The sequence below is a fragment of the Suillus fuscotomentosus genome (genome assembly GCF_016647785.1).
Source record: "Suillus fuscotomentosus strain FC203 chromosome Unknown F5891scaffold_112, whole genome shotgun sequence".
Lineage (NCBI taxonomy): Eukaryota > Fungi > Basidiomycota > Agaricomycetes > Boletales > Suillaceae > Suillus > Suillus fuscotomentosus.
Window position 1 is genome coordinate 1 of NW_024539624.1, and position 25,115 is coordinate 25,115.

The 25,115-nt window shown below is 48.3% G+C and overlaps 8 protein-coding genes across 8 annotated transcripts; 3 read left to right on the forward strand and 5 right to left on the reverse strand.

Annotated features, from left to right (window-relative positions):
* Positions 1-541: 541 nt before the first annotated feature.
* F5891DRAFT_70254 (uncharacterized protein) lies at positions 542-2,269 on the reverse strand. Its single transcript, XM_041372868.1, has one exon. The coding sequence runs from the start codon at positions 1,956-1,958 to the stop codon at positions 909-911; it is 1,050 nt and encodes a 349-aa protein (XP_041218528.1). The 5' UTR covers positions 1,959-2,269; the 3' UTR covers positions 542-908.
* Positions 2,270-2,895: 626 nt separating this feature from the next.
* On the forward strand, positions 2,896-4,956 carry F5891DRAFT_986280 (uncharacterized protein; the record flags this gene model as incomplete). Its single annotated transcript, XM_041377729.1, has 4 exons — positions 2,896-2,964; positions 3,029-3,170; positions 3,376-4,895; positions 4,939-4,956. 4 exons carry the CDS (start codon positions 2,896-2,898, stop codon positions 4,954-4,956), a joined length of 1,749 nt encoding a protein of 582 aa, XP_041218529.1.
* A 2,348-nt stretch (positions 4,957-7,304) lies between these two features.
* F5891DRAFT_1068196 (uncharacterized protein) lies at positions 7,305-8,076 on the reverse strand. Its single transcript, XM_041363179.1, has 4 exons — positions 8,054-8,076; positions 7,932-8,002; positions 7,693-7,878; positions 7,305-7,639 (listed from the first exon to the last, which is right to left on the reverse strand). Exons 2-4 carry the CDS (start codon positions 7,990-7,992, stop codon positions 7,605-7,607), a joined length of 282 nt encoding a protein of 93 aa, XP_041218530.1. The 5' UTR covers positions 7,993-8,002; positions 8,054-8,076; the 3' UTR covers positions 7,305-7,604.
* A 167-nt stretch (positions 8,077-8,243) lies between these two features.
* F5891DRAFT_1209440 (uncharacterized protein) lies at positions 8,244-11,637 on the reverse strand (the record flags this gene model as incomplete). Its single annotated transcript, XM_041369137.1, has 9 exons — positions 8,244-9,193; positions 9,250-9,470; positions 9,529-9,669; positions 9,729-9,844; positions 9,936-10,519; positions 10,613-11,237; positions 11,286-11,352; positions 11,405-11,488; positions 11,548-11,637. 9 exons carry the CDS (start codon positions 11,635-11,637, stop codon positions 8,563-8,565), a joined length of 2,559 nt encoding a protein of 852 aa, XP_041218531.1. The 3' UTR covers positions 8,244-8,562.
* A 4,062-nt stretch (positions 11,638-15,699) lies between these two features.
* Positions 15,700-17,397, forward strand: F5891DRAFT_1068213 (uncharacterized protein). Its single transcript, XM_041363180.1, has 2 exons — positions 15,700-15,960; positions 16,024-17,397. The coding sequence occupies exons 1-2, from the start codon at positions 15,919-15,921 to the stop codon at positions 17,131-17,133; spliced, it is 1,152 nt and encodes a 383-aa protein (XP_041218532.1). The 5' UTR covers positions 15,700-15,918; the 3' UTR covers positions 17,134-17,397.
* Positions 17,398-18,165: 768 nt separating this feature from the next.
* On the reverse strand, positions 18,166-18,810 carry F5891DRAFT_910387 (uncharacterized protein; the record flags this gene model as incomplete). Its single annotated transcript, XM_041373614.1, has 1 exon — positions 18,166-18,810. A coding segment is annotated over one exon (645 nt), but the record flags the coding sequence as incomplete, so codon positions are not given.
* Positions 18,811-19,111: 301 nt separating this feature from the next.
* F5891DRAFT_963651 (uncharacterized protein) lies at positions 19,112-19,294 on the forward strand (the record flags this gene model as incomplete). Its single annotated transcript, XM_041376025.1, has 1 exon — positions 19,112-19,294. A coding segment is annotated over one exon (183 nt), but the record flags the coding sequence as incomplete, so codon positions are not given.
* A 1,136-nt stretch (positions 19,295-20,430) lies between these two features.
* F5891DRAFT_1209450 (uncharacterized protein) lies at positions 20,431-23,731 on the reverse strand (the record flags this gene model as incomplete). Its single annotated transcript, XM_041369138.1, has 9 exons — positions 20,431-20,507; positions 20,594-20,819; positions 20,857-20,934; positions 20,993-21,178; positions 21,465-21,469; positions 21,879-22,155; positions 22,176-22,532; positions 22,585-22,698; positions 23,603-23,731. The coding sequence occupies 9 exons, from the start codon at positions 23,729-23,731 to the stop codon at positions 20,431-20,433; spliced, it is 1,449 nt and encodes a 482-aa protein (XP_041218535.1).
* Between the last annotated feature and the right edge of the window lie 1,384 nt (positions 23,732-25,115).

The window sequence follows — 25,115 nt, forward strand, 5'->3', positions numbered from 1 at the left end:
CGAAGATTGTTGCGATGCTCTACAATATATTGCTTTAAATACCATTCTCATTTGTTCACCGGTTCGCTGATGGTGGTCGTTTGGAGCCATGATGTGGCAATTATGAGACTGCTCGTTTCAATCTATCAGAGACATTGGACGAATTTAAAAAGCTGACTAGACTTGCGAAAGAACACGATAGATCAGAGTCCCAGTGAAAACCCACCTGGGTTTCCCAATAAGTAAGCCATATAAGGCTGGGCGATTACGTGTCTCGACCAGCCTCATCAGATTCTGTAATCTGTAGTATAGACTTTAATGAAGACTTTGAGATTATTAAATTGACTGAAAAGGCAACAAGTGGAGCTTACAGAGAATCTCCATGCCGGACCTGTATCTCAGAAGAGGATACAGGAATTGTGTACTGTACTGCAAGCATTGATGGTGAGCCTATCTCGTAGATTATATGTAGTAGATCTTAGTAGAAGGATCAACTTGGCACTCCAATCATAACATGATTATATAATATCCAGGCAGGACTACACTTGGTAAGTGCGCTCAGTTCAAGCCACCATGTTCATCTCAGCCTTCAATGCGACTTACCGGCCCCTTCTACGGCTATGAGGTGGAGGTACACTTTGAATTCGTACATGGTTGTCCGTGAATTTTGTAGATTAACACCAACCATGAACACTTGAATTGTTATTGAAGAGTCGACAATTGATAAGAACATGCTGCAGTAAATAACTACAAAAGCGTTGGCTGGAAGTAAACCAGAGCCTTCAGCACAAGTACGGTCTGGAAAGTAATTGAGGCGCAAAAGTTGGGCATGGCGAAGGAAAAAGATTGAAGCCTTTATCCTGGAAATAGCCTACGTGTGAACGAAGTAAAAACTCAACAAATATAGATGAGAACAACTTCTTCGGGCACTACTTAAGTAGCCCGCATGTCCAAGCTTCCTCCCAATCGAAGGAGACAGTGAACTGGATGGGAGAATACCCTAACTTAGTACGAACACCGACGGACACAACACGTCCTTCCCCACTCTCGATGTAAGCGCTTATGTCCTTGGGTTCCCAGTAGGCCGAGCGTGGGGGATCGAACAACGTCAACAATTCAACATCCACGTTCTCCTCGCTCAGACACGTCTTCGCAGCGACCGTGAGCACGATTCGCGGCAGCACCAACGAAATTGTTTGAAGGTGTTTAAACGATTCCCATGGGACGCTTGTCATCCATTCAGGCAGTGGGTATTTCCGATGTTCTAAATCATCAAAGCAGGGATCATAGGTAGGGAGTAGATGGGTTTGTGCTCTTGCGGGGGAGAGGAAGGAGAGGCGAGAAATGGAGGCGAGGAAAGCGGATCCCTCAGCAGTGCTTGTGAGAGGGCGCCATCGATTGAATTCTCCCACTAACGTCAAATTGTTGATGCGCCAAGGTGGAGGGACACGGATTGGGTCGTTCGTGTTGACGTGGGAACTCCATGCGGACTCGAGGCAGCCATAGAGAAGCCACAGGCTTTCAAAGTCTAGCGCAAGGGAGGGCGCGGATAGCACCACTGGCGCCAGTAGGCTGAAGTCAATGTCACGCTCAGACGCGGTGGATGAGGCAAAGCTGCTATGGACGGGAGCTTGCGGGGGAGGTTCGCAGATTTGTCCAAACCAAATCCTGTCTATGCGACCAGCGTAATCGAAACGGAGGTCATTTTCTTGTAGAGCGAATACTTGCTGCATGCGCAGAGCACGCACGAAAGCCGTTACATTGTTATATTCCGGGAGCAATATTGTGCGCAAGAGTTCGGGAAGGACGGTGCGTCTGACGACTTTGGAGACGCGGCATAGTGAGAGGGCGGATGCATATGGATTCTTTGGTACATCGTCGCCAGTTTTGACGAAGGTAGGTCTCGCGGCGTGTGCAAAGATGAGAAGAACGAGCTCCGTCGAAAGATTCCCAAATGGAAATGGGGAAGTGGCTTGCATGATGGGAAAGAAGGGTGTGAAGCTGGTTAGATGATGTATAAATTTATGTTGGGACGCACCTTATATACCAAGATGATCCATATGTGGATTGTGGTCCGGGATAAAAAGGGCGTTGAACGCCAAGGTCCAGTCACTGCGGCGCACATTGTCCACAACGGAGATATGCCAGCGCATCTGAGAAATCCAGTCTACGTAAATTTATTGTTCCATTCGGGTGCTCAAGTGCAGTGCGCTGTGGCTCCGTGGAATTCACTTACTTATCAGCGCCCACGAGGAAATTCTGTTCAACTTGAATAGGGTGCAGGCTGTCCTTGATACAAAGTCACTGGCTGAAATAGGAAGAGCCTGGTACAATCTTCCGTAATCATTAGACTTCGTCAGACTTCGTTCACGACCTAATGAAGCCTTCCCTTTGTACGTACTACGTACTCCCACTCGCCAGCGAAAGCGTTTCACAAACCTTCTGAAACACATGGACCTAAATGTTACACAGCAGTACCTCATGCACATGTCCTTCAGCGTGGCCTTGAAACCCGGTTGGAGGTGATGCATATGATGTTACGTTGGCTTTGGCGTGTCGGAGGTCTAGATATTTGTCTTCTCAGCAGATTTTTCAGAAGGGTCTTGGCTGTGTGGCGTAGTTCTTGACAAGGCTTCCATTCTTACTGCTTTGTTACAGCATCCTAGTCTTAATCCATCAGCTCATGAGGAGGCTACTAGCGAACTTGAGATGAGATAGGTTTCTCTGTGACTCGTTGATTGAGCGTGAAGGTAGGCTAAAAGCTCATGGAACAAACGCTTAAATTGACTACTTGGTAATACTGACTCGGAGTATTCAAGTTAGTGCTCTTGAGAATTGCTCTCAGCTCAGACTCGTGTCAGTGTCACTTAGTCTTCGACGCACCACCAAATACCTTGAGCGAGCTAAGCGCTTACTATGCATAGTAGCTCTGCGATGAGCGCTCGGCGCTGGCCGTACGCCATGCGGCCACAGCACGCACAGCAAGTACATACTGGAATCAATTCGAGCATCCATCCGAGCATCCTTCGGATTTGTACTCATTCCACAGTTGCTTCACAGCCTGGTCTTTGCTCAGATCGTTACCGTCAGACAAACTAACGACGCCAATTGTTTCACGACTTATCGATTATCCTTCCCCTCTTCCCTCAAAGTTTCAAGTTGCAGCTTAGGCTTTTTCGATCAACGTTTTCGTGCGTCTTCCCTCGAGATAACCAATATGATGTCTAACATAATCACACTGTTGATTCTTGAACACCAGTGCTGGTGTTTCTATTCCAAAACTCACGGCCGCCCCATCAGTCGTGTCTTATCATCAACCTTTCATGATGAGTTACCACGACCAATGTCAATATTCCATTTCTCAGTGTATCTTTCACATTCTAACCTCATTAACAGTCCGTGGGGATCTTCGATCAATCGAAGGAACCTGGGAGAAGCTTTCCCAGGTTGCTGTCAAGGGCGCTGAATACGACTCCCGTGAACGTCAACCCCATCCAAAATGTCTGAAAGGAACCCGGGTGGACCTCCTCGACTTCATCTATGGGTTATTAGACAAGAAAGAGAAAAATCGTATCATCTGGCTGCACGGCACGGCAGGCGTCGGAAAGTCTGCTGTTGCGTTCACTGTAGCTGAAAAGATGAAAGCTCTGAAAATGACAAAGGAGACGAAAGTAGAAAAACGACTCGGGGGGACATTCTTTTTCTCGCGCAAGCACACGAAACGCCGCACTACTGGATATTTCTTTGCGACGCTTGCCTACCAGCTTGCTACCAACTTTCCCAGCATCCGGGGGGACGTGAACAAAGCTATCATTGAGAATCCCGCCCTTCTAGATCCTGACAAGTCTCTCCGGGATCAGATGGAGTCGTTGTTTCTCCGACCTCTCCGGAAGCTTTTTCTCAGACTTTGCGAATGTCCGCCTTTGGTGTTTGTTATCGATGCCCTTGACGAATGCACATCCGAATCACTCGAATCTGAATCACTCGATGAACCCACCTCCGAAAGCGAGCTCGCCGATCTTATCTTCATGCTTGGCGAAGCTCTTTGTGAACCTGATCTCCCCATCGTCCATATTTTGCTCACAAGTCGCTCGGAAGAGCATATCCGCAAAGCTATGCAGACTGAAGAGATGAAACCGCTGGTATGCGAGATACCAGTGAAGACTTCTGGAAAGGGCGTTGCTGCCACCATCTCATTAGACGGCGCAGATGTTGACAATGACATATACGTTTTCTTGCAGTACTCGTTCAGAGAGCTGGAGAGTCGCCATCCAGATTTCCCACAACCATCGGGCGATCAACTTGCACGGCTAGCGAGCCGAGCGGGGAGACGTTTCATTGTTGCATCTACGATGATGAAGTTCATTGACGATCGAAATCATGATCCCCGTGATCAACTTCAACTCATGCTCGAGCTAACAAGCGAGATGCTACCAGGGACGGAAGTGTACAAGCTCTACGACCGCATCCTCTCCACGTGTGCCGACCCGACGCTAGCATATCTGCACTTATCCGTCATTGCTGCCCTCGCAGACCCACTTCCGATGTCGCAGATCTCAAAACTTCTCGGCCCTGGCCAGGGCAGGGACGTCGAGACAGTACTTACGCAGCTACGATCTATCATAGATGTTCCCACCGACAGCAGTTTGCCTGTGAATATCTATCATTCGTCCGTTCGTGACTATGTCTCCCATCGCTCAAACTGCAGCCTCCGTCAAGTTCAATACACGCCATCACCGCACTCCCTACTCGCAATTTCCTCTTTCCGCTTGATGATGCGAGACCTTCCAGATCGCACGGCCCTCCTAGATGCACTTTCAGAATTGAAGAAGCACAGTCAAGCCACACAACCCCAGGACCCCCAGAACTTGAAAAACTCATTATCCTCCATCGTCCAACCACCAGAGTCAATGCAAGTTCTTATAGGTCTGCTATGGCTTCGTGGACATCGTGGCTCAGAGCTGCAATTCTGGCTAGAGACTCTGGATGGGCATGCCTGGCTGCAGACTCAGGAAGGGAAAGACTGGATGCTGACCGACGGTGGGAGACACTGGTTATCAACCCAGGGGGGAAAGGATTGGTTGCAGACCCCAGGCGGACTAGATTGGCTACAGACCCCAGCCATGAAAGTCTGGCTGCGGACCCAGGGCGGGTCGAATTGGCTACAAACTCAGTCTGGAATAGACTGGCTGCAGACCCAGTACGGACTAGACTGGCTGCAGACCCCAGATGTGGAAGACTGGGTGGAGACTCAAGGTGGACGAAAGTGGCTGCAGACGCCGGGTGTGTGGGAGTGGCTGCTGACTGAGCGCGGACAGATTTGGCTGAAGACACCGGGCGTACGAGACTGGCTGGAGACACCGGGCGGGAAAGATTGGCTGGAGACTGGTAAAGATTGGCTGGAGACCTCGAGCGTACAAGATTGGCTGAAGACCTCGGGTGGACAAGATTGGCTACAGACCACGGCCGGGCGAAACTGGCTGCAAGCCAGGGACCATACAGACTGGTTGCAGACTGCGGGCGGGAATGACTGGCTGAAGACCCCAGGTGGGAACGACTGGCTGCAAACTGCAGATGCGAAAGCTTGGATGAATACCCCGGCTGGGCAATTTTGGATCCAAACCGTTCATGGACGGGAGTGGCTGACGACCCGGGGCGGCTGGGAATGGCTGCAGACCCCGGATGGCGGAGTATGGTCTCAGGCCAGGCGAGCCGCCTGGAATAGACGATACAGAGGGCTCGATGTGATGAGTTTGAGGCGATCTCCGCCGAGCCTTAAGAAATTCGTATACAACCAGTCAAACAACAACTCGGACGATGAAGAGGAGTATTTAAACCTGGACGAGCTAGCCTGGCTGCAAACGGGAGATGGGAAAGAGTGGCTGCAGACGCCAGACAGAAACAACTGGCTGAAGACTATAGTTGGGAAAGAGTGGCTGCAGACCCAGGACGGGCGAGAGTTGTTGCAGACTGCGGGTGGGAGAAACTGGCTACAGACCCTGGGTGGGCGTGCCTGGGTGACGTCTGTGGATGGGCGCGCCTGGCTGCAGACTCCGAGCGGACGAGAATGGCTGCATACCTCAGGTGGCTATGCCTGGATACGGTCATCGGGTGGTCAAGGCTGGCTGCAAACTCCAGGCGTGCAAGAGTGGCTGCAGACCCCGAGCGGTCGAGAGTGGTTTCAGACCCTGCCCGAGTCGTTTACCCAGCCCTCATTGCTATTTTCTGTATCGTATGCACTGATCACCCAGCTATCCTCACAACCATCCCAAAACAAGGGAGATCAGCTGCAAAGCCCGGACGACGGGGCTTGGTTGAAGGTCCCAGGTAGCCTACATTGGCTACAAACTCTTAACGGACGAAAGTGGATGCAGTACCGTGGAGGGTGGGACTGGCTGCCAACCCGAAATGGGAGAAATTGGCTGAAGGACACAGGCGGTCAAGACTGGCTGCAGACCTCGGGCGGGCGAGATTGGCTGCAGACTCAGGGTGGTCAAGACTGGCTGCAAAAGGATGGTCGAGGCTGGTTGCAGACTCAGGGTGGCCAAGACTGGTTGCAAACACCACATGGTCAAACATGGCGTTTGACGACTATCTGGGTGACCATCGAAGAATTTTCGAGCACATTAGAAGCAGTCAGGGAGTACATAACCGCCCCGGAACTGCATTTGCAGCCAGCTTTTCAAGCAATCCAGCAGTTCAAGTCCCTGCCCGATTTCTTGATGTTCCCGGCATTCCTGGCGTTAAGGCATCAAGATCATTCCACCTCCACATTACTGCAAAGTTGCCCACCAGTTATAGAGATCATTCATGCTATGAAAGCTTTTTCAACTTTCGCATACGAAGCACGCGCACGCAGTCGAACAGCTTCAGAAGCCCTCAACTATGCATGTCAACACTGGGCTATCCATCTCTCGCGAGCTCCAAATCCGTGGGACGAGAGGCTCGCCTATCTGTTCAAGTCTTTCTGGAACCATTATCTCCTCTCCTGGCTCGAAAAACAGTGGAGTTTGAAAGATTTGCAGTCTTGTCTCACTATTTTATCCGAAGGCCAGAAACTTGCGATGGTAGGTAGTTTCCAACGTTTCCTAGACTTACAACAGCAAAGTCTGACCTGCGCATATAGGAACATCTTCTCCAGGCTCCAGTATCATCTCAGTCACGAGTCTGAAGGTGACAATCTCAAGATGCGACATGCCACAGTCTTGCCGCTGTACACATATTCATATTTCACGTTGCTCAAGTATCTATAGCATGCTGTACAAAATTGTAATATTTATAGTACCATAGACAGAGTGATATGAACGAAGGATACGAACGTTACACAGGCAGACGTTTGACTGGTCACTGGTCACAAATATCGTCGCGAAAGAGATAACGAAGTCCGACCCCAGAACAGATGCAACCATGCAAGGAAAATACCGCAGAGGCCCCACTGGGCTCTGCAATGAGGCAAGTGCAATAACCTAGCTGAAATGCACAACGCATGTCGATGCGAGATCCTTCGGAACTACAATCGGAAAAGCTCGTCGTCCTGAGATGCGATCACAAAAGATTAACATCCGCGAAATCACGCGCGTGAACTGTCAGTAATAATATGACATAGATGGTGCATTAAGATGTTTTCATACTCGTTCCCCATCAAGCGACGATCCCCCTGCTAAATATAAATCTAGTCAATAAATTATCATCCTGAGAGGCAGAATTGCCTACACAGAACCAACGGCATGGAACAACCAGCTCCAGCAATCAAAACCCGGATATTGCATGAATGAAAATGGGATGATGACTGACTCGGAGATCTGAGACGAAGACTGTTGTGGAAAACCTGACAGACCACAGCAGAAAATGGCACAGGTCCGCACTGGCAGAACAAGGAACGAGAACTTGTGCCCAACACTAACTTGAACTTGAATGTGCCAAGATGCACATGGATGACGTATTCACCACACCTTCATAAACCACGAGAAGTAGGATTGGTCGGAGACGTTGAATCCGAACAGATAGAACCATGAGCACAGGGCTAGCCTTTTACTAGTAGCGGGTCGTGACGAAGAAATCAAGTGTTGCGCACTGATAGTCATTGCTAGGATGAATATTACTGGAATCCATTTAATTTGTCGATTCGCAGGGGTACTGTCATCTCGGATAATTGTATCGAGTAGGTTCCAAGTAGGTTACTGGAAGTTGGAACAACGGTTTTACTTGGCTGACTACGCTAGCCAAGCTTCTAATTATGTAATTGGCGTTTCTGAGAGTATGAGTCGACGGTCCCGGAAATGTGACATAGGCGTATGAGTCAAGTTATCGATGCGCAGTGCATACCTCTCGGCGTATCCGATGATATTCTAGGTTGAAAGAAATTCTCAGCTTCGAATTCACGGACGCTTCACGACACGTACTAGGATCAGGTAACGTTCCAAGACTTGGCACGCGACCCACGCACGAATCCAACGTCCAGTTCAATACATAGAATAATGCTACAGGTATAGTGTATGATCCACAAATGCACAGTACGGACAGCAATGCTAATGACCATGCGAATATAAAGTGTAAGTATGTATGTAATAGCACCACCCTCTCTCACGCGCTCGCAGCAATGACAGGCGGAAGCTCCATCGCCCTGCCCTGCCCTTGTGGACTCGGCTTCTTCTTGCTTCCTCCCGCCATACCTAAGGTCCCTCCACTCCCTGCTGCATTGCTCCCTCCACTCGACCCATTAGTGCCACCATTGCCAGCTCCAGTTCCGCCAACATCTTTGCCCTCCGGGCCAAGCCCATTGAATGCACGCATCGGTTCCACTGGAACGGCATCCGACATACCAGGCCCTGACATTGGTCCTGGCTCCTTCGCTTTGTTCTTCTTCTTGACAGCCCCTGCAGCAGCGCCTGTCTTGAGTACCTGACCCAAGGGTCCAAGCTTTGCCTGTGCAGGTGCGGGTGCATCGTCTGGGATCGTGATGATGCGTGCGAAATCGCCTGACGAATTTGGTACATAAGGTAATGGTAGAACGCCAGGGTGAGGAAGGAAACCAAATTGAGGGCCCGGTGGGAGATAAGGAAGACCTTGGAGGGTGCCAGGAGGTGCGAGTGATGCAAGCCGCACTTGAAAGTAGTGACGCAATAACCCAATCTGGTCGCCCACATTCTTGCTCGTGATAGGAAGTAAGGGAGGTGGTGGTGGATATGGCGGTGGTGGTTCTTTGGGTTTTGCTCTGAGGGTGGAATAAAATCAGGCAACAAATCGGGAGACTGAATAGACAAGACGTACTCGATAGCGGCCCCTGCTGCTCCCCGTGATTTCCCTTTGAGTAGCTTCTTTGGGATAGTGAGACTCGATAATCCCAATTCGGCAGCAATGCCAAGCTCCCGTAATCCGAGAAAGTCATCACCAAGTGAGTCCGAAAACCCACCCATGACAAAGGCACTTTCGTCCTCTTCGTCGTCTTCACCAGCAAACAGCGCATCGTCATCGAGAACTTCTACTTGCGTCTGTGCATGTGGTAAGTACTGGGAATTTAGCCAAGAGTAAGGGGAAAGATCGACTAACAGCTTCGCGGTATGCTCCAACAAGCTTTTTCTCGAGGTCAACAAGGCGTGAACCGTGCCGGACGACATCGTCCTTGATGTACCGCTCGAGATCTTGGATTCTTGTGACTCCACTCTCGAAGAGTGTATGCAGGATGATTTCCTATCATACGCTACTAGTGAGTTCCAGGTTAACGACGAAAGGGACAAGGTGAGAGGTACCTCTGGCGTCATGCTCTTCGCATACTTGTCGCACATAAATCGTAGCGTTCGACCGACGTTAAGAAAATACTCGGACGTTACCCCTACCAACACATCCAGTGCAGCACCTGATGTCCCTGGACACGAAGTAAAAGTAAGTACGCCAGTCTCTAGCCGCCTATCACACCAAACAAGATGATGACGAGCAAAGGAGAATATGGAACACACCTTGGAATCCTTCATGCTCCAACACCTTCCGATTCATCCATTTTAGACATTCGTCAGCGTTCTTCTCACCAACTTCTAGTTCAACTGGTCCCTTCACTTGTCTAAGACCAGCATATCTCGATCGCCAAGGCCGCTCATCTATAACCTCGTCAACCATGCCTTCTTCCCCTATATCTGGCGGCTCATCCCCCATGCCACCTTCTTCTGCGTTAAGGTTGAGCGCGGCAAACTTTGCATGCGTACGTCGGACCCGTTTGAGAGTTTTAATGTTCGTGTTCATAATACTGAGGAGGGTGTTGGGCGCGGGAGTATCTCTGTCCTTGTACTTTGCTATAGATTGGGGGCGGAGTTTCCGTCGCTTGCGGGGCCTTGTAAATTGTGATGAGGACGCTGTGGGCTGGGATTGCGGATAGAGGGTCAATGCAGCGAAAGGCTGGGGAAGGGCTGGAAGTCCATTGGCGAGAAATGAGTCAGATTGAACAGAAGACCACCAGGTCGAGTTCGGGTCGTTTGCCGTGGGAAGAGGCGCAAAGGGAGCAGGGATGAGACGTACGCGTTTACGAGGATGATAAGATGAGCCGTTTCTGCATCGAATAAACGAAGAGGTACCGCAGTCAGTATTTGCCGATCAATGCACGGAGGATGTATGGGTAAAGGAACAAAATGGTGAGGCTCACAGCTTGCGTTTCTCCCCCAAGTCGTTATCTATTGACATTAATGCTTCGTCTACTTCGCTGTCATAATCGTTTGTAGAAGCAGATGAACTGTACCCATTGGGGATGCTTGATGGACCAGCTTCTGACTCAAGTGCACGGAACGCAGCCATACCGTGCGGCGTACGTTCAAGCGCAGGGGAATCGGCAAAGGGGAGATCCATGCGTTGCTTTGAGGATTGTGGTACTGTCAATGACGGAGATCGTCTGTGTGTGTATGCCGTGCCGTTAATCTTGGGCCGTGCCGTTGCGTTAGGTCTCATGGCGACGGGAGAAGCGGAATTTGGAGGCTGGGATAGAGCAGCAGGTAGGGGAGGGTCGATTCGTTCTTTGCGGTCAGTGATATTCTTCAGTAGTCTATCGGCTTTCTTCTTGAGGCGCATTGCGCACTGACGGAGGGGGTGGTCCTGCGCGGCACAGTGGGCCTCACCACGCGTTTTCACGACGGTGATACATACCTCAGTCGCATTGTAGGTGAAACAGTTTGACCATATCAGATCTAGATCATCTGCAAACTCGCGCTTGGACTTGTACTGCTTTGATTTGACCTTCTTGAGCATGGTTTGAAGGTCCATGGGGTTTACGATCACTGGATGGTATGAGACGAGGTATGGTGAGACGGGATATATGGACGCACCATCGTAATAGTCGGGAACGTCAGATTTTGCGACTGGCTTAAGGAATGCCTCCGCGTCATGATTATCCTGTGTATGATGTCAGCGGGGTAAGATAGCGTCGATCCGCCTACACACACACCATAGTCACTGTACGCAGATCATGAAGCAGTCCCTCGAGGGAATCATAGAATGGTTCGGATACCTTGGCATCGAAGCTTTGACGCTAGAGCGATTTAATGCATTATTTCTGCTTTAAGCACAGCACGGAACAACAAGACTCACGCGTGCGTCCTTGACAGCACTCAGAAGTAGCCTAAGGTCAGACGAGGGCTTGACCTGGCTCTCGGTGAGTGTCCTGAGGAGATTCTGCATACTGTTAGTTGTATGTGTGCGGATGGCTTGACGTAGCTTACATTCATCCTCTGGTCGCGCCGGCTGGCGTTAACGGCGCAACGGACTCAGCGGGACAACTGCCTTGTTCAGTCGGAGTTTGAATGCGTATGGAAGTCTCCGACCCAAACAATATCTTATGCTAATGGTGGGTTCAGCCTATGGTGGTTGGCTAACTTTTGAATCGATCAAGTAGTGTCTTGGCCAGGCAGCAAGGTATGTATAGTATAATTATTGTGGACTGTGGACCGTGGTAAGTTTTTGTATTACTAATTTTTGTGCTGTGAGCACAATGATCAACTTGCACTTCCAGCGTATTTTTTAGCTTTTAGAATATGCGATCTCCATGTAGATACTACCAATGACCGAGCTAAGAAAAAACTAAACATATGTGTTTCCCTAGTACTTGCTCGCAGAAAACAAACAACAGATAAGGAACGACCTTGGTCCGAAAAATAACAAAAGTCTTGATCAGGCCAAACGTACAGAAAGTAAGACAACCGATTGCGAGAGAACCATCATAGGAACAATGCGAATGTGGTACAAACCATACTAAGAAAGCAAGACAATATTTGATCGGCGTGGTGATCAACGGAAATGTTCGATATCCTCAATCGCAAGTGAATGTCCGGACTTCTTTGTTTGTGAACCTGCAGCAATATGGATATCGGCATGAACTCCATTATCATAGGCTGTGTTTGATGAGGGAAGACACGATAGAATAAGGTAAACATTAATAACAAGACACGAGACAACATGAGATAGCAACCAGTATAGGCCTATACAAAGGCGTGCAATCGCGAAGTAGGTGTGTCACATCATCAGGACCAACTTGAGGTTCCATGTCTTGTTGTTTGCGACGCCTAGGAATGAGACTCAGAACGTGTTGATACTGAATTAGAGAGAAAGTTTCACCGTAATCAGGCATCTACAGATGCAGCGGATAGGAATGTGCTTCGAAACAAACTTTAGAGAGGTCAGGATAGAATAAGAAGATGAAGGATTCACATCACGATAGTGTTTGGGAGCATCATCCCGTCCTACGCGCTCCAACGAGGGACAACGAAACAGAATGAAAACGCACTAGAAAGTTCTTATACACGATGCTTGAGGATGGACTTCCCCATGCTATATGATGGGACACTCGGCACGAGAAGTCTGTCGCGAGCTAGTAGGACGTCTGAGGTAGCCACCATACGTGAAACCTGCCTGAGGCGTCAGCCGTTAAACAGAGAACCGAGGTACTTAGGCATACTCTTGATCATCAGACGGGAGATACCAGACAGGCTGATTGTCAGGTAGACCACGAACGTTTTTGATACCAGAGCATGCAATGCCAACAAGATAGAACAAGAACATGCGTACAATTAACTATATCGTGATGTGACATTACAGTTGATCCCGCCACTGTAATGTAAAGTACAAACATCTTACCTTCCTCAGCTAAGCGTATTTCCTCTTGACGTGCCTAGCAGTTGAGATCATGCTGAATGAGCGCCATGGCTTTCGCAGAGCGAGGTGTAAAGAACACTTGAAGGGTTTGGGGTGGCTGCGAGTGTGCCTATCCAGATTGGCGCCGAACATGATAAGATATGCAACATACCTGATTGTGCCTGATAATGGATCAACCTCAGGTGTGATCTCGTTGATACCGTTTTCGACGACTTGGAGATATCGAACACGGCCAGCGAGATCGCAGTGGACGTCCGGACAGAAGCTTCAGCAAGGTGGAGACATGTATAATAAATGCAAGCAACATCAGAATATAGGTCGGTTTATCGGCGCTTCTGTGTGTTGTGCAAACCAGGAAAGATAATGGGGAGCAGAGAGTTAGCATGGCACCAAAAAAACTCCACACCTACGTCCCTCAGAGCTAAAGCAAATTATGCGAGGCTGTCTCAGGCTCCAGGCGAAAAAGCGTTCATGGTCGAATTACGAAAAGTGAGCATATCTCTGCGAGTTATTGAGCATGGAATTGGCTGGCATTATATTCTGTTAGAACATCGAATGTGCAAAGGGCGGTACCAACCAAACGTTAGGTATTATCAAAGAATGTAGATACCCATCATCGGTATCGTGCACGATGGGGGAAACATGTTAAGATATATACCATTCGGCAACTAAAGAATCCGTTAAATGAGATACACGGACTGGTAGGGATAACAGCGTGCTATTATGGGATTCGCTGGCAAGCGCACCTCAGCATATGGGAGAAGAGCCTCGGTCTGTGGAGGGAAGACGATCAGGGTCATTTATCCAGCATGTCCATCGCAGTCTTAACAGAGTTCAGGACGATGATGTGCCGACCCAAACCCTTAATATGCGAGATGTCACCAGCAGAGAAGACATTATGATGCATGATGTTGGCGAAATGGGAGGTACTCACCATGCTTCTTGCCCCAGTTCTTCTGTCCGAACACCCGCATTAGCACTGAGAATATATACTCCGACACAGGTAAGGCAAAGGTCAAGCCAAGTGACGTTGATGAGTGTCAACATGTTATACTAGCAGAGGACCAGAGTGAGATTGTGTAGTCCTATCAATTGGCTGGCCATGTGATAATACACCCAAACTTTGCGTAGGCTTCGTTATTGTCTGTAATCAAATATATCATCGACCCCCGAGTAAGCGGAAGCCTGCAGGTGTTTAGATCAACTAATCAAAAACTTGAAAGAGTATCACCAGCCACTGCGTCTGAATTTTCCATTTCACCCATTACCGGCCGGTAGCGAATTGGTGACAGGTAGGAGTTGGGTAGGAGTACTGTGATTTCATCCATGTCATAGTTGGCATCGGGTCACTCTGCAACAAGCCCGAAATGAAAACTTTCCCAACTAGAGTGAATGAAGATTGGCGTGTTATTCCTAGTTAGTTACAGGGGAATAATAGGATTGTATGGAGAACAAGGAGTTGATATAGCTGCTTGAGGGTCTGAATGAGACGAATCAGGTCTGGTAAGTTAGAGACGCACCCAAGGTGATTTCTAGGAATGGGTTTCTTCATCTGGATGGGGATGATAAAGTGGGGCGGCAGTTGTAAGCTGCCGCATATATTTGAAATACCAAACATTTTCAAATTTCGTTCTTGATGAAGAGCTTGACTAAAATATTGTGAGGACGGACTCGGAATGATGTCGAGGGGGGCGTTGTTGATGCTTGTTTATGCGACGACGAAAGCTTTCCTGGACATTCTTTATACAATTCTTCAACTGACGAAATTGCTAATATACTCTCATCCGACGTTACGCTCCGCCGCGTGCTAGACTGCTTTGTTGTGCAGCGGTTTTGGGACATCCCTTGTGGTCTTTTTCATCTATATTGAGAAGGATCAATAGAGATGTCTGCAAACCCAAGGCTACATCAGCAATGATCCGAAAGGCTGGAGATGATCTCCAACTACAACTGATTTACAGGCAAACAGGTGACGGATTTGGACATGTGGAGTGGACAGGTATGTTTCAAAGGACAAAAGTGTAAGTCACAATACAAAATGTACATTCACTACATAACGCTAATGCTACAACTAGTTGCTATTAAACCCCGGTAACGAGCATCGTCGAACTCTTTGGTTCAATTGACGCCTTGCAATCATGTTACTCCAAGTGAGCAAGTCATCTCTTTGCGCCAGTATCATCCTGACCATGATGACCATCACCTGTTGCCTTTTTAGTAGGTGCCACCTACATCACATCACAATGACAATAAGCATCACATCACGACAATACTATAGCATCCCTAACACTCACCACAATCAACCGCGCCTCCCTTGGCACCGCCACCCTCCTCGCTCTCCGTATCTCAAACTCAGGTTTTGTCCTATCGAGTTGCGCGTACGACGGCCGATGGCCGTTCCGGAGCTCGTACGTTGATTGTGCGTGGTGTATCTACGAATATCATGTCAACACAACGATCATACAATAAAAAGCGTGCTCAGACCTGTTGAGTCATATCTTTCAATGCTAAGTTCTAACGCGTAGCTCTCGGCTGGAAGACACGTTTTTTGTTTAGACCCAAGAATTAAATACTTCGCGAGCTGTGGGTGAACTTCATAGCACGAAAATAATTGTCTAAGCAAACGAACAAAAACTTTAGTGGCATAGTGAGTGGCGTCTGCTTTGCTTAAATACCTCTTTCCTGAACATGAGAAGGTCATCACTCGCTCTCCTCACTCACGTTCTAAAATCTTAGCTTGCATCAGATATTTCCAGGACTATATCCTCTTACCGTATAAACGTATAAACGGGTCACACACGTTACAACCACATGGACGCACAACGTTTCGACCCCCTGCGGCGTACAAACATGGTCAGTATTTCTTTTGGTTTCATCACCCTGCGTTTCCTAACATTATTCCTTGTTATTCTCCAGAGACTTGCCTCGCTTTTCAAAACCCGCACTTCAGATTCGACGCCGATGAGGCAGGGCCCTTGCGTCAAGAGCGAGAAAACGAGCGCGAGTGATGTACGGCCGGACCACGAGATTGTAATCGATCCTGTTGAGGGAAAAGATTCTGATTTGAAGGGGTCGTGCCCACCCTCTAAGGACACATGCACTACACGCGTCACTACGCCTGTCGATATACATGACTCTGTCGACAAGGTTGCCACACATACCATCACCCGCTCTGAGCCCAATCCCCGTGGTGGCGCTCCTATAGTATCTGTCACAGAGATAGTGTACAGACGCCCTCCGTCTCACACAGACACCTCCTCTCCCTCTCAATATTCGTCATCTGTGTCACCGCAATCCATCCCTCCTCCAGGCTTCAATGACTCCGCCGAGACGGTTGCCACAGGCACCATCATCCAGTCTGATCCCAATCCCCGTGGTGGCGCTCCTATAGTATCTCGCGCACAGATGATGTCCAGAGGAGTGTGGTCGCACTCTCCGTGTCGCACACAGATGGTGTTCACAGGGGCGGTGTCGCGCTCACTTCCCACAAATGCCTCCTCTCCCTCTCAATCCCCTTCGCCATCTGCATCATCGCGATCCACCCCTCCTTTAACCAATGAGTCCGTTGATGTGCTTACCACGCGTACCGTCACTTGCCCTGATCCCAGTGGTGGCGCTCCTACAGTATCTCGCGAACAGATGGTGTTCAGAGGGGTATTGTCGCGCTCTCCGTCTTGCTCACAGATGGTGTTCACAGGGACGGTGTCGTGCCCTCCGGCTCGCACGAACACCTCATCTCCGGCTCGCACAAACACCCCCTCTCCCTCTCAATCTTCTTCGCCATCTGCATCATCGCGATCCACCCCTCCTCCGGGCTTCATAAGGCGGGTGTTCCGAGCGCTCGACCGTTTCAATACATCCTCAGCTTCTGGTAGCGACGCGGATGACCTGAAAGTGCACAAGAGGGAGAGGCACGTGTTGCTGGCGATTGTTAAGGAGAGAAGGGGGAAACACAAAGATGATCGGGTGTTCAAGGATATCGCGGGGAATGACTTTCCTGCTGCTGGTGTGAGGGACAGCACTTGAGTTTGGGTCCTTGCATGGCGTGGGTTAGATCCTTGTGAATAGTTTTTGCTGCATCGCTGGACGCTCTATTGTATATATTCTGTATTACGCTCATTATTCACTATATCTGCCAGAGAACTGTTCCTATACTTTATTTTATATTGCTACTCATCTCGGACCTACTTGTTCACTATGCAAGTGAGTGTTTACTGGCAGGAGGGAGTTACAACTGCAAAGATCGGTTTCCTGCCCAGTTTTAAATAGGCAATATAACATGAGGCTGAATTTCCGATGTTCGAAAAAGGCATACACAATTATGAGATTTCTAGAGCCCTGAAGGCCTGATGTCTATCATGCTGTGCACACTGCAGGTCGGCAGAGGATGATGCGAGGGCTCACTGGCAGTCCAACAGGCTGTTATCCACAAGGTCGAGCGTGACTTAGATATAAATGCTATACAATGGCGAAGACTACACGTGCATTGGGAAGGTAAGTCCGCGCTGGACCGTCAATTTCACCGTGATCAGCTCTAGTAGACTTCGTGTTGCTGGCAAGACAAGGAATAGCTGCGGAGCAAGTACTATCGTCATAAAATTTTCAACTATGTCCAAATTATGTACCGTAATACAACCCATCGTGTAGTAGTCTGTTCTGACACCCATGCCCGATGCCAGTGAGGCCTCAGAAATATATCAACCTGCCATCAAGAAACAACCATGGCAGAAATCGAACATATGGAGTATACTTCGCTCTAGTCTCGATAAAGCGCTCTGTTTCCTCTGGTGTACAAGGCTCCTGTAGCATGGAAGCAGGGAACGTGAACAACTTCACCCATATACCTGAATCCTTGGGCGCACATTGAGCGACCGGCCGGGGTTCGGTGTGCGGAAGAATTTTGATGTGCGGAAATGCCAACGAGAATGTTTGCAGTCCTTTGAAAAGAACACGCGCGAAGCACAAAGGCTGCCAGTAGGATACAGAATCTTCAAATTCAAATTCGCTAACACAGTTGCACTGGAAGGGCAGGCATTCTTGGAAGGATGTGGAAAAGAGTAGGGTGAGGTGTTGGATGGAAGCGAGGAAAGCATATCCATGGACAGACCCCACGAAGGGCCACCATGTATGAGAGAATATACCCAATAGCGTCAAACTTCCCGTGCTCCAAGGAAGCAATGAATTTTTGTGGTCGACATTTAAGTCGACATCGGAGTTGCACGCATGTTTGAGGCATTTTGAGAGAAGATTTAGATTATTAAAGTGGATTGCGAGGGAGGATGCACCGAGAATGACTGGAGCGAGCAAACTGATATCGAGCTCGCATTCAAGCTCGGGCATAGGAACGGGAAAGTAGGGAATAGGTGGGCTTTGCAAAGGCCCCCGAAAGTCTCCGATTGAGATCATGTGCACGCAAGATGCATAATCAAAAGCTAGATCATGTTGTCGATCGATGTATTTTTTCTGCATACGCAGAGCCCATATGAAAGCAAGCAGTTGGCGAGCTGTTGACAATAACACTGTATGAAGAAGTTCAGGCAGCACAGCGCGCCTGACAATTTTGGAGACCTGGCATAGTGAAAGGGCAGATGAGTATGGATCTCGGGTGAAAGGCGCATGTTGAGCAAAAGGTGGTTGTGCCGCAAGCTTGAAGATGATGAGGGCGAGCTCAGTCGGAAGGCCGTTAAATCCAAATGATATGGGAGTAGGAGGTTCCATGACCGAGCGAGAGACGAACCTGGTTTGGATACTTGTCTCCTGAATTCCGCAGCGCTGGAGGTGATTGGATGAGATGGAGCGCAGGTTCAAACTCCGCTAGGTCGAGTTGATTATGTAATTTTACCTGAATTGATTGTGCCTTGTGTTCGGGCTTTGACTATTACAAGCCTTGGGGATTGTTGGATGCTCGCAGTGGACCCTGCTCGTTAACAATCACGTTGACTAGATCAAGCCAATTGCAATTGCTTAATGTCTGGACTAAAAACACTCCCCTTTTGGCAAGTGACTATGTGCAACACATCAAGACAATGAAGAAGACGGTCCACAAAGAAACCGACAGTGGGTCAACCCAATTTTCTATACTGCCACATCCTCGACAACAAAGGACGCGACACCAGATTTGCCTATCACGATGTGTGAAATGTACGGGGACAGATTTGTGCCTTCGAGGGATGCTGGAGATATGTGAACGAGCTATCACTTGATGGATGAAAGTGGTCCTTCAACTCCTTCAAAATCTCAAATTATACCAACAGAATCGGATGCTTTGAAGGGTCAGTCACCTTGGTTGTACTTGAGATGGCCAGCTGACATGCCCATAGAACAAGCAAACACAATATTTACATCCATACTCCACACAGAAGTGACCCCCCCTTCCCCACGTCGACCCACTTCACCCATCACGGAATTGGGCAGGAGATGTTTTTCATAGATTATTTTGGCAAAATTTAACCAAAAATATGTAGATTATACTCAAAGATGAAGCAATGCATGAGCATCAGCAAAATGACATTTTACGACAAGAAAAGTTCAATTCTGATGAAGACATGCATGTCTTGCAACTGTGATACTTAGTAGATAACTTATTGGAGAATGCCCTGCATCTCTCCAAAACAGTGGTCGCCCGCTGTCTTTGTGATGGTCATTTGCAATGACAACCAATCAGTAAACTAGAGTTACAATACCTTACAATACCCTCATCAGATTGGCATAGTACTGTATTGCAGTTGTCTGAGCTCGACGTCGCGATGGCCATTTACAACGACAACCAATCAATACATTAGAGTTACAATACCCTCATCAGATTGGCATAGTACTGTATTGCAGTTGTCTGAGCTTGACATCACGATGGCCATTTACAATGACAATCAATCAATACACTAGAGTTACAATACCCTCATCAGTTTGGCATAGTACTGTATTGCAGTTGTCTGAGCTCGACGTCGCAATGGCCATTTGCAACGACAACCAATTGGTACACTAAAGTTAGAATACCCTCATCAGATTGACATAGTACTGTATTGCAGTTGTCTGAGCTTGACGTCGCGATGGCCATTTGCAACGACAACCAATCAGTACACTAGAGTTACAATACCCTCACCAGATTGGCAGGTACTGTATTGCAGTTGTCTATCCTCTCAGGTTGTATCCGCCCTTACCACTTTCCGTCAGATACACAAATCATCAGTCATTGCGATGGGGATGACAAGTGTTACATATATATTGATCAAGTACATAGTTAAGCATAATTTGTTAGTATGTACTAGCAAGACTTCAAATTGGCAATCAACAACATGAACACCCCTGATATCATTAACAGAATCACTACCAAAACACGATAGCAAGCAAAACAAATGAGCACGAGGGTGATTTTTGCATTATATCACGTCCACCACGCACGTCTACATGGACAAAAGCAAATAAAATAAGCTTAGGACAACAAGTATACCACACAGATAAACACCCCTCCAAACCACCATGCACATACATTCTATTTTTTGGGGTGGAGGGCAGCCACGACCCCAAGGTCCGCCACGGCCCTGGAATGAACCCCTGGACTCACTGTTGGGCGCACCACCCCCTGGATGACTAACAGGACGATCACCACGCTCCTTCCTTGTCTCAACGATGATCCGAACACTGCCCTCAGGACTATCGAAGCACAATCTGCCCTCACTACCAGTGTTAGTGGGAAGCGATGCAATGATTGCTTTCTTAGCAGCATCAAGGCTATTGACTCGAGGAAAGCACAATCTCGACATCCTTGACGGTACCCAAACGAGCCAGAAGAGTTATCAGTTGCTGTTGCGACATGACTTCTGTTACACCCTAATGAAAGATATTGTGATGAGTGATGCGCATAAATAGTTGTAGGAGGAAGACATACCTTCACGAAGCACTGGGGGATTGTGAGTGCATTTGCAGAAGCGATAGGCGAGTGTGGGTGCGAATGCGAGTGCTCTCTCCGTGGAGCGGGAGAAGGGGCACCACCAGCCGGTGGTGTTGGGGATGCTGCAGAAGCAGGGACCTCGGACATCCCTTTCAACTCAGTAGCCACCTGTGCGCCCCAGCGCTTGACAGCGCCGAATTTTCAGGAATAACTTGTTTTTCAGCCTGTGTGGTCATCGTCAGTTAGCCGCTCTAGAAGAGTGAATAGAACAAACCAGCAGTAAACTCTGAGGCTTAGGTAAGTATTCCAGTGTGTCAGAGTAAACACCTGGTCCGCACCTCAGAACCACCTGAAGGTCCGAAGAAACAAGCAGTTCCAGATTGTGAGTCACCATCAAGATACAAAGAGCCTAAGGCATCTATCAGACCATGTAGGTTGGATTCTGCCATCATAGGTGTTGTGTCGATACTGATCCTGCTATCAGCTTCTTCGTTTGACCATTTATTGGTCAACAGTGGGTGTGGTTGAGTTGAAGTATTGACCTGCAGAATTGCAAGAGCGTCCTCAAAAGAGCGCATTCGTTCTTCCAGCTTGGCGGCCTTGTGGCGCAGATATTCTTCAGCAACACCGACGAAGCTGGTGGAGATGCAATATTCAGACTTGTTACACCCGTGCATGCGGTGGCACCATGCTTACCGGCTACCTTTTCCTGGAGGCATTGTGCCTATGCATCATTCACATGGAAGTTTGGATGTTTGACGCCATGAATGAATTCTTACCATTAGGGCAAAGCATACTGCATCCTCTTTTGACGCAAGTAGAGCATGGCACTGTGGGTACGATCAGTCCGATGTCCAGGACCACTTTAAAGTGAAAGATTTACCTCGCCTGTCACATCGGGCTTTAGAGTCAGCGGCAGCGAGGCTGGCCCACGTTTTTGGAGCTGCAGGTTTTGGTGCAGGAGCTGGTGCCTGACGAGCAGGTGCCTGTTCAGGGGCTGGTGTTGGGGTAACCAGAGCGGGAGGTGCAGGCGCTTGTGGCAGCGCAATCAGAGCAGGAGGTTCAGGCTCTGGCTCAGCTTCAGGAATAGATGGCTCAGGGGTATGTTCCATCTCAGGTTCGTGATGGATCCCGTTGACCTCAACTGGAGCAAGTTCGGGCTCAGGGGGGGCTCAGGGACCATAATGGTTGGCTCTTCGACTTCGGGTTCAGGAGCAGGGGGCGGGGGAGTTGACTTGCATACTGATTCAGGTGCAGGTTCAAAAGGTGCAGTAGAGGAAGCCTCGGGTTCGCTGGCATCATCTTCAACGGTCTCCTCCTTCAGGAAGCGGAAGATGTTGTTGAGAACAAAATAACTGTTTGGCTGCTCTGCAAGGAAGAAAGTTTGCATGAACTTGCGCCAAGGGTCGCCATGATTTGACATTTCGCCGATAACCTGAATGATGATACCACCATTGGCACTAAACTGGGCGTCGACTGAGTGGATGTAGACCTTGCAATCGTCGAAGCCAAGAGAGGTAATCTTGTTATGGATTTCCTACATAACTTATAAGATTTTGGGGAGGGTGAATAGATAAAAATAGAGATACCTGCTGGCCAAAGCATGCCTTGACATCCTCGCCCTCAGTACCATGAATGAAGGTTGAGGTTTTTGTGTAGAAGCAATGCAAATGATTGGGATGCTCATTAACAAAAGTGATCAGCTAGGTGGGAAGCACCAACAAGGAACATGTGACCGAAGCCACACTTACCATGTCAGGACATGGATGTTTCATAGGGTTAGGGTTAGTTTGATTCAAAATGATGGATAATAAGGCATGTTCAATACACTTAGCCCTTCGCTTCTTGAGCCTTGGCCTGGGGTATTAAATGTGATAAAATAATCTAGTTAAGAGGTGTTGCCATCGCGAAATACATAGTGCAAAGGAACCTGAAAGCGAGTGGCTGACATAAGTATGGGCAGGGATCGAAGCAATATTAATGATAATATTCAAGCTATCAAGTTATTCATCTGCTCCGTAAGTAATTGGTTCATTTCACTTCGACATCATCAAATAAGTCCAGGACCAAAGCTGGCGATCATCAATGGAGTTATGAGTCCCGCCCCAACAACGAGGGCCAGCCCACATCCAATCCTTGTGGCTAAGGATAGCACGAAGTCAGCCATGAAGACACCTGCAATAAACCTGAGGATTGAAAATGCCAAACTGTAAGGGTCATGTAAGTGGTACTTGATTGCAATAAAACTTCGCTTACCTTGTCATAAGCAAAAAACTTGGTATACTTGCCAGTATTGCGAAACTGACCATCTTCCCTTGCAGGTAATACATCTATCAAGTTGAGAACATCAGGTCCAGGTTGAAAAAAGATAAACGAACCGCAAATTCAAGCGATCTTAATCTGTGGCCAAAATGTTGCCCCACCGTGCACGCAATGATGCAGTAAACGCTGAGAATGAAGGAGATGGAACACAACGTCTTTGTTGCGAGTTGTACACCTAATTCTGGGATGGCAAGGATGCTGGTGTCTACTGCCATGATGACACTTGCCTGTCACAGCAGATTAAGTCGTAAGTGTTCCTTTTTGGATTTACAAGATAGTACTTACTACCGTAGCTTGAGATTTAGTCTGGGTGGTGAATTCATCTACAAAATCCCTGACGTCCACACCATTCACAATACCATTGATGTAGATGTTCTTGAGGCGTTTGAGGACCACCATCGGGATCCAAAACATAATGACTTCAAAACCAGTCAAAAATTGACAATGTTGCTGGTCTTGATTCCTCTCTGCGAGTGAGTGCGTTCGCATCAGACGAGCTTCAGGTTGACCGTGGCGGTTGAGGTATTCGTGATGGCCTTTTGAACAATTCGATCAGTGCATCCAATATAAGGTATCAATGATGCACGGAGTATATGCAATAATCTGCCTGTTCGTTGTTAAAGATAAGTTTGTGTTTAGCAGTTATTCACAGCTCACGCACCACAGATTACGATAGCTGATTCCGATTACGATAGCTGATTCCTCAATGATCTCACTAGGCTTTGCAAGTTCCTCTGTTTCAGTTATTGAATTGAAATGCAGATTAAGATGAGGACACACACCGGTAATGGCCAACTCAGCGGCCATTTCTTTCATCTGGTTCAGAGTCCAGAACAGCGAAGCCGCCGTTGACTGTTCCATGGTCAACACTTCTGTGTTTCATTCAGCCTATCAGCTCATTCTGGTTGGGCGCTGTGATTCTAAAGAACTTGCCTATGCAGTACCAGTTCATTTGAATCCACAAAGCTTTTACATCTGCGATACACTGTAGAAACAACGATACAGAGAGGAACAAATGAAGCTCCTGACTGTATCTAAAAAATGTTGTAGGTCGTGCATTGCCTAGTCTGCATTACTTGAGGAGACAAGCGCATTCGACCCTAAAGGGAAGCGAGTGCAGTGAAGATCTAGAGGTACACGCTGAAGCGAGGCGTGAGAAAGCGCAGGTGCACGCAAGGTACGAAGGCGCGGGAACGCGCGCGCGTATTAGCGCGAAGCGTGGGAAAACGCGCGCACATGTTCGGAAATGAGAAAGAGTAAGCTTAAGTGAGGATATGATGTAAGACAAGTGAAGAGAGGTGCAAAGTGCAGACAAATAGATTTCAACTATGTTCTTCTAGGTAGATAGTGGGTGGAAAGTATAGTAAGGTGGAAAGTTCAGTAAGGTAAGGTAAGTTCCAAAGTTAGTTGAAAAGTAAGTTGTACTATGTACTGCTGGCGCTTATATAGCGCGCCTAAGCGCAGTCATGCGGAGCCAAAGCGCTACCGAGTAGGTATGTAAGATATATATGGGTGAGAGTCCATGATAAAAATAAAGATGGAACAATATGCAGATGAGAGAAATAGAAATATATGCACTAGAGAACATGGTAGACAGTGGATGGATGCATCTGGATGGCTGGTGCTATAGGGCGCTCAAGCGCGGGAACGCGTGCGCGCGTATACATTGCGAAGCGTGGGAATGGTGTGCGCATGGCGCGCATTGCACGGGAAAGTTGCACCTCATATAGGGATAGCTGCGGGTAGCGCACGGAGTGACACTACAAGTTCGTGCTATGTACTCCTTAGTGAAAACTTG